Genomic DNA, 7,891 nt, shown 5'->3' on the forward strand with positions numbered 1-7,891 from the left:
TGAAGCTTTATGTAGGCCGACAGGTAAAATGGCCAGAGAAGACTGTCAGTGCTGAGGTAGGCAGTCATTAGAAAATCTCATTATATTCAGAACTCTGTACAATGAATCACCTTTCTTCTCCCAGAAAAGTGAAAACCTTCTCTTTAAATGAAATGTTTTCTTCTTCATCTCTCAGGAACTCACCAGGCAGACAGATACCTACTGCCTATGAGAAAAGAATACCTAGTCTAAAATCTAATCATCTTGTCCAACTGCTTTAATATAATTTTAAAAATATATCTTATAGACTTACTCTATCCAGTCTGGCATCTATTCAGTTTTTTTCTAGCCTAATATCCTGTATGGGATTCTGATTATTGCAGGGACAGGGAACAAAGAAATGGTGGCCAGGAAGTCATCAGATAGAGCAGCGCTATCCTATTTTTCAGGCGGGTTTAATGCCATCAGTACTTAGGAACCATGAAATTATTTGCTGCAAGAAAAAATAAAAATCACGGTGATGAGTAAAAATAGACACAGAAGAGGTAGACAAAGATTCTGCAGAGCTGATAAGCTCAATTGCCAAAAAAATCCTTCTGAGCTTGTTTAGATTAGTGGTTCAAGGCAGCTGACCTGCCAGGAATAAATTGTGCCTATAGGAAAAGTAACACATCTGAATTTGCCTAAAATTCCCTGGAAGTTTAACTTGCACACAAAACACACTTCTGCACTTGAAGGGTTCATCCACATGAATCCCTACTTTATAATTCTTGGATAACTTAATTTCTTTTAAAATCTTTAAAATCTTTTAAAGATTGGGGTGCTGTGCTGTCCTCTCACCAGTAACAACTTCATACTATGAATTCCATAAAATCCAACTCTTACTTACCTAGCAGTTTTCATCAGTAGATCTCAGCATGCATTACAAAAGAATAAATAACAATACACCCATTTTGCAGATGAAGAAACTGAGGTTCAGTGAATTGTAATAGGATCTCATGCCAGGGTAAACAACAGGCTGATGCTCACCCACACCCCTACGGACACGTTTCTTACTGCTCACTTTAAATAGAGCAATGTTCTGTAGTGAAGCTGTAGGTTTACCCTCCTTAAGATGCAAAGATTAAACCAACAGAGGCAAACAGACAACATCTATAGCATTCACCACAGAAAGTGGAAAATCAGGGAAGTGAGAATTTGCTAAGTGTCATTCAATATTTTCAAAAGCAGTGATCAAGATCAAAGTCTTCTTTGATCGTGTTTTAAGCAAAACACTTTCATCAACCTCTAATTTAGCCCCACGGTGGTTTGGTTTTGGTTTTTTTTGGTCTGTTTGGTGTGGGTTTTTTTTCCTTTGTCTTGTCACTGTCTATCATGCTGTTTCTAGTCATGTTGAATTTCCCTGGAGGACTTGTAGAGATTTTGGTTTTGCTTACCCAACACCCACTTCATGATCAGTAATTCTGTCCACGAGAACTGAGTTGTTTTGACTCTAAATATTTGTTTTGGATGATCCGTGATGGTCTCGTTGGGGAGATTTTTTACTCCTTCAAACCGATCTGAAGCATTCACTACTAACAGTCCGAGGAAGATTGTGAAAGAAACTGCATGTGCCACAAACTTCATGAAAGGACTTCGGAGGGTCCGTCCCAACTGCAATGAAACATATGAAATACATAAGACTTTTTTTCCCCTCAACCACCTCCTGGGAGTTTTTTCCGATAAAAGTTTGAACCATTTGCCCAAGGTGAAAAGGATTCAGAAATGAATTCTAAATCATGAACTAAGCAGGGTTTAGATTTGTTCAAGTTCTTCTTTGCTATTACTAGACATTATGCATTGCCGTTCAATTTATGCCCTTTGGATAATTTTCTATGCATGGCAGTATCTTATATTGCTCATAACGTCTGATTTTCCTGGCCATATGGTAAGTGCGAAATGAAGAGACAGGACATTTATATGAGATAGGTTTGTGTGTATACATGTTATATGAATGTACTGTTGTGTGTCAATATAAATCCTATGATGGGGTCACTTCTCATCCTTACATCATAGTTATATATTAGAATCTTTTATTAATGCTGAAATTTTGGTTCATTAACAATTTGTAAGAAACAGCCTTCTGTTTAAAGATTCTTTAGTAATGCTTTTAATATGCTTTGGTATGACAGTCTTCTCTCACATTTACTACAAAAGCGGGAGATTCACCCCCCAGAACAGAAGGATTTATTTCAATGCATTAAGCCAAGAATCAGAGCAGCAGAGCTCTTCACTATAGCTAATATTTGTTCCATTCTTCTTGAAAAGCTTTGTTTGCTGATTAATTTAAATAACACTCTTTTCATCTTACATTTTCTGTGATCTAAGAAAACAGAAAGATGTTAGCGTAGAAATGTTTTTATGAGTGCAAGAACCGGTGCCTGTGGTGTTGCCACAATAGACAGCAATGGAAGTGTCGTCCTCCGTGTGCCCTTTCCAAAACCCCCTCAAAGCAAATGGGGTCTTTTTGGCAGTATATTACTCACTGATTAACTTCCCTTGATGACAAAGTATCCTCAAAATTTTCTTAATATCTACTGACTTGATCATAAAAATCCATAAGAATTATGAAAAAGGACTGAAAAAGGAAATGCCCTGTGTTTTTACTTATCTCCAATAGCAGCTCTGTTCAAAGGAGCCCAGGTATCTGTTTATTGCAGGGCAGGAAATATTTTAAAAGCAGGGCTTTTTAGGTCTAGCAGAAATTTAAAGGAAGCCTTATGATTCTGGTTCTTATTTCTTTTTCTTCTCTGAATTTTTAAAATGTCAAATACATCTTTCATGAAGTTGACAGAATAGTAAATCCTATTGGAAAATTTGCATGTTTCTAAATACCGGAAAGACTTCCCAGCAAAGAAAATTAAAAATATATACTCTATCCCCAAGCCCCTATCAACATGCTTGTTTTTTCCTGAGGTCAATAAGGATGTGTTTAAGTCAGTAGATATTGCACTGGATCAAACCACAAGTTTCCTTAATATTGTCTAGGAATATTACGGCAAATATAGGAGTAAATGAAGTGTGTTAAAACCAATTGCAACACTTGTGGTGCTGGTTTGCTCTTCTGCTGTAAACCTTGGTGTAGTGTTAGTTCTCAACAGCTTTTTTATGGCTGGTGTTGGGTAGATTTACGTTTTGTGGCAGAACTTATATTTCCAGTACAGAGCTGATGGAGTGATGGGATATGTTGGAACAACGTCCTATACAGTAATAAATCTCAGATGTTTTCCTCATATCACCTGTCTGAGGGAGCTCCAAGAGCATGAGTAAAGCACAACAACAACTATGGGCACATGGGGCCTTAATGGCAAAGTTTTAAGAAAGTGCACTTGCAGTCTGTACAAGATTCATTTCTACCCTGAATTCACTAAAAGAGAAAAAGCACTTTTTATTGAACCATGATTTCTCTCCAAATTTACTTTTTTTCTCTCCAGAAATTTTCTGCCACCTATAGAAACTTAAAAAAAAAAAAAAAAAGCTTGCAGTCTGTACAAGATTCATTTCTACCCTGAATTCACTAAAAGAGAAAAAGCACTTTTTATTGAACCATGATTTCTCTCCAAATTTACTTTTTCTTCTCTCCAGAAATTTTCTGCCACCTATAGAAACTTAAAAAAAAAAAAAAAAAAGCCCCGAGATTAAAGCAGCATGACCTCAGTTGTCAGAGAAATAACTCCATGTATTACAGAACCAAATTCTCTGGGTAATTTCACTTAGTTGTCTACTGACTTAACAAAAATCTGCATTTAGTCAATGTTACAGCAACATTTTATCCCTTTTATTACTGTGGAAAGCTTACAATTTTTTTTCTTGAGCTGATGCTTTTCTTATCATCTCAGAAACCTGATTTTTAGCTAAAAGCCATAGGAGTTGAAAGTGTTGACTAGAATATTCTGTAAAAAAATTAATGAAGCATCAATTCCTCCAGTCAGACTAATGCTTTATGACAATAAGATATATTTTTCAAGCAACACACTACAGTTAAATTCAAGTTGTCTAACTACTTGGTTGTATCAACTTCTCAATTACTCTTTTGAAATCAAAATATCGTCTTTCACCAAACCAGGCTGCAGGGAAGGGCCTCACTGTCACTGTTAAGACACAAACGCTGACAGTGTGTGAATAAAAAGGTTCATTCTTGAGAGAACAGCTCATTTCATGACTTAGTATCCTATCTGTATTATAGGAAAATACTAAAGCATACAGACATGCCAAAAAGAAAATATATAAAAAGTGATAGTGAAATAAAGTTTCCACATGGAAATTAATCTCAGCTCCAAGAGACAGGAACAAATAGAGATAGAAACTTCATAAAGAAAAAAGCCATTACTGTTTTCAGTACCATGTTCATAGTAGAAGCGTGAAAAATATTGTTGTAGAAATTGCATGTAGCTTAACAGGGGAGGAAAGTACTGAGAGTAAAAAGGTACAGGTACAGCTTTAGGTGGAGTGAACCATTAAAGTTCCAGCGCTTAAATGATGCTGTCTCTGTCCCAGCGGGAGCTACAGTCCATAAATCCCCAGCACAGCTACATGAAAGCCAGTGAACAACCCAGGCAGTGAGAGCTGTGTATAAATGATTGCTGTTAGCGTTATAACATTTGAATGAGCACTTCAGCAACCCAGGGAAGAAAGAAAATACTTCTTGAAGTTCTGCAGACAGTCCAAACAGTCCTGCTTGTTCTTGGCATTATATTTTTGGGCAGCAGACTGCGATTTTTCCATTTTATCTCTTATTTTTTCTCTTGATCAGCAGTGAAACAAGTTTTGGACACCAACATATAGAGCAACAGTTCATTTCAGGGTCATGGCCTCTATGAGAGGCATGAGCCAACACAGATATTTCAGGATAGGATAGGCTTACACTCTGTGGGTCTTCTCAACAGTTTGTGCATCCAGAGGTGAATGCACAACCGACACTAAAATTTGGTTTAATAAAAACAGCTCTGTGCAATTGAAGGCAAAATAATACTTAAGAGTTCAGTTGCAAACTCAAGTTAATACTATTTACTAAATTTTCAAGGGTGGTATTTGGTAAGGTATATTCTAATTCCATAGAGCTTTATTAAAGAAAAGTTTCTGTTAGGGACTAAAGGCTTGAAAACATGTTCCTTGCTAAGATACATCAGTGAAGGAATTATTTTGAGACATGAATTAATCTATTACCCTATGTGAAACTGCAGAATTTGACCAATACTGCTTAAGAATGTTACTGACCAGGACAGTTCCTATAAGCTGTATTCCACACTACAGAAATTTCCTTCCATTTTCTCACTGTCTTAGCCAGGAAGTGAGCCCCGACTCATGCCTGGCCATCCATATGTCTTTCAAGTCAGGCCTGATTTGATTTAAGTTAAATATCTTAGTTGATTGTTACTATAGAAAAATTATTTAATTACCCAGTTGTGTAACATCAGGATTGTTTCCATGACTTAAAACCAAAGAGAACACTTGTAAAATGGACCAAAACAAAATCAGGCTGCTCAGAGCATCCCACGCAACTCTTGTTAATATCACCATCCTTTCCGCGGACATGCTGCCTGTGTAAAATTGTCTGCAATAACACTATGAGAGGATACAAGGCTCATGCATCAACCCTCAGCCCTTGAACCAAATAATGATGATTTTGGGAGAGGTACCAATTCATGGGGGAGAAATGCATTCATTATTCAGTTATTTCTATCACAGGTCCCAATCAAAAATCAAGACTACATTGTTCTGATCAATGCAAACCCACGCATTAAAAGACAATTCCTGTCTGAAAGAACTTTCGATTTGACTTTATGATAGAAGGCTAAGTATGGTTTTTCACAGTCGAAAGTGGGGTGAAAAGAAAGGGACGCCGGACAATGAGAATGCACGAAAGGTTTAGTGTAATGAAGTCACAGTCAATAAAAAGTTAAGTTCCTCTCCCTCCATTCTTTTTTAATTTTAATACCCCTAACTCAAGAAATTAAAACCAAGTAACTTTCTCAATCATCTCTTATTTCTGCTGTAATACTGATTTATTTTGAATTTTTTGCCTCAGTTTTTTTCCCCTTAGTTTTTATGCTCTTCATTGAAATTCTCAACTTATTTCTAGTCCAATTGTTCTCCCCACCTATTGCCATATTCAAATGCAACATCTGTAATTCTGAGCATACACCACAAATGCTGCTGTTGGCTGCTGTGCCAACTCCCAGCGCATTCAGCAGAGGTGAAGGAAATTAAACAGCTTCATAGATCCCTGCTTGACTGACTTCTGACATAACGGAATCAACACGGTAATTCCGCACATGGATTCCCTCTACAACCTAGCCAAAACCACCCGCAACACAGCCCCACTTTCACATGCACTTCTCTGTGTGAAACTCCAGAGTCCTGTCCAGTATTCGTAAAAGCTGTGGGGTCTTCTGTTGATACAAACCCTGAGAAAATGAAGTTACATTCTCAGTCATTCTAAAAGAAAGTAGTTTTCTAGGAAATATTTTGGAGGACACCAAGCCTTAAACATGTTTTATCATCTCAGATGTTCTGGAAGACTGTTTTCAAAAGGTTTGTCCAGTTGCACCAACATAAATCTTTTCAGATTGTAGTCTTTCCTTCATACCCATCCATGGATCTATAATTTCTGGGGCCTGACAAATTTAGAAAGGATTTCTCATTGGCTTTTAAAGGAAATGGAAGAAGATGGTTTCAAGACTGAATAAATTACCAGTGTCAGGGGTAATTTTGATCAAATTTAAGTACCTCTGATAAGCCTCCTTCTGGTAATGGATGACGTTGCTGGCTATTGCTGAATGTGAAATGATCTTCCTCACTGCCACCCCTTTCTTCTGTGGCAAGAGTAGTAAAAAAGCTATTAATCACTCAGCCACACACCTATTTATCTCTACTTGCTTGAACAGACTCTTTCAGGATGAAAATCTCACTACAGATTTCATATTGCAGACAAATCAAGCTTTTACCTAAGCTAATGGTTGGCTCCGGTCCTTTGACCTCTAGGTCTTGGCAAAACTCTCCTGCTCCATCTGATGCTGGGAGACATGCCACAGCCATATTTAGGTACATGGCGGTTCTCCAAGTTTCATCAACTTTTCCCTCAAAACCATAAAGATTATATGATTGAGTCTAGTCTTCTCTGCAGCACTAAGCAGTCCCCTGGAGCTTGCCAGAGTTTCAGGCACATGTGCCATAAAAATACAAAATGAAAAAGTAGGAGAGGGACGAAAGGAAGTGTGAAGAAGGGAGGAACCTGCAACAAAAAGTACTTAAAAGGAAGGCGAGTTTAAATTTCAGAGTTAACTAAAAGGGCAACAAAGCTCTTCTTTAGTTATTCCCCACTTTGGTGGTTCTTCTCTTCTTTCTTCACCCCACTACCATGATGTTATCTCCTATCGATTCCTTGGTTTTCCTATTCTTTTCTCATCACCCACTGTCTCACCCTCTTCCCCCCCCGCCCCTTTTATTACCCGTAAAGAAGAATCTCAAACCCTGCCTAATAGCTCCATTTGTGTATAACAAGCAACACCTCAGATTTGCTGTCCTCTGGGGCAATCTTAGAGCACAGCATGAATCACTTCCCAACAGCGTTACAGAAAAATAGGTGACTTCATTCCAGGCCCTGGATAGAAATGACCATAAAAATCATGCACCTTAATGAGTTTGTACCTTGCTGCAGGGAGCGATCCAGTAGGCTATGGCGAGGAAGGGCAGGCCAATGGACACCCCAAAGACAGCCAAGAACTTCACAGCTATAGATTGCTGCCGTAGGCCTGAGAGGTTTTCATACCACATGGTGAGCAATTGCTGCTGGCAGTTGGGGTGAGCAACAAACTGTAAGAGAAACAGAAAGAGAGGTATCAGTAGCATTGTCTGAAGAGGATGAGATTTC

The 7,891-nt window shown here is 38.0% G+C and overlaps 1 protein-coding gene across 1 annotated transcript in view; it reads right to left on the reverse strand.

Annotated features, from left to right (window-relative positions):
* Positions 1 to 7,891, reverse strand: part of TRPC7 (transient receptor potential cation channel, subfamily C, member 7) — a 71,758-nt gene that overhangs the window by 24,100 nt on the left and 39,767 nt on the right. Inside the window, exons 3-4 of the mRNA XM_009891082.1 lie at positions 7,669 to 7,833; positions 1,416 to 1,632 (exon numbers count right to left, since the gene is read on the reverse strand). Coding sequence (XP_009889384.1) covers positions 1,416 to 1,632; positions 7,669 to 7,833 — 382 coding nt within the window. The remainder of the gene's footprint in view (positions 1 to 1,415; positions 1,633 to 7,668; positions 7,834 to 7,891) is intronic.

This window comes from Charadrius vociferus, unplaced genomic scaffold (genome assembly GCF_000708025.1).
Source record: "Charadrius vociferus isolate BGI_N301 unplaced genomic scaffold, ASM70802v2 scaffold370, whole genome shotgun sequence".
Lineage (NCBI taxonomy): Eukaryota > Metazoa > Chordata > Aves > Charadriiformes > Charadriidae > Charadrius > Charadrius vociferus.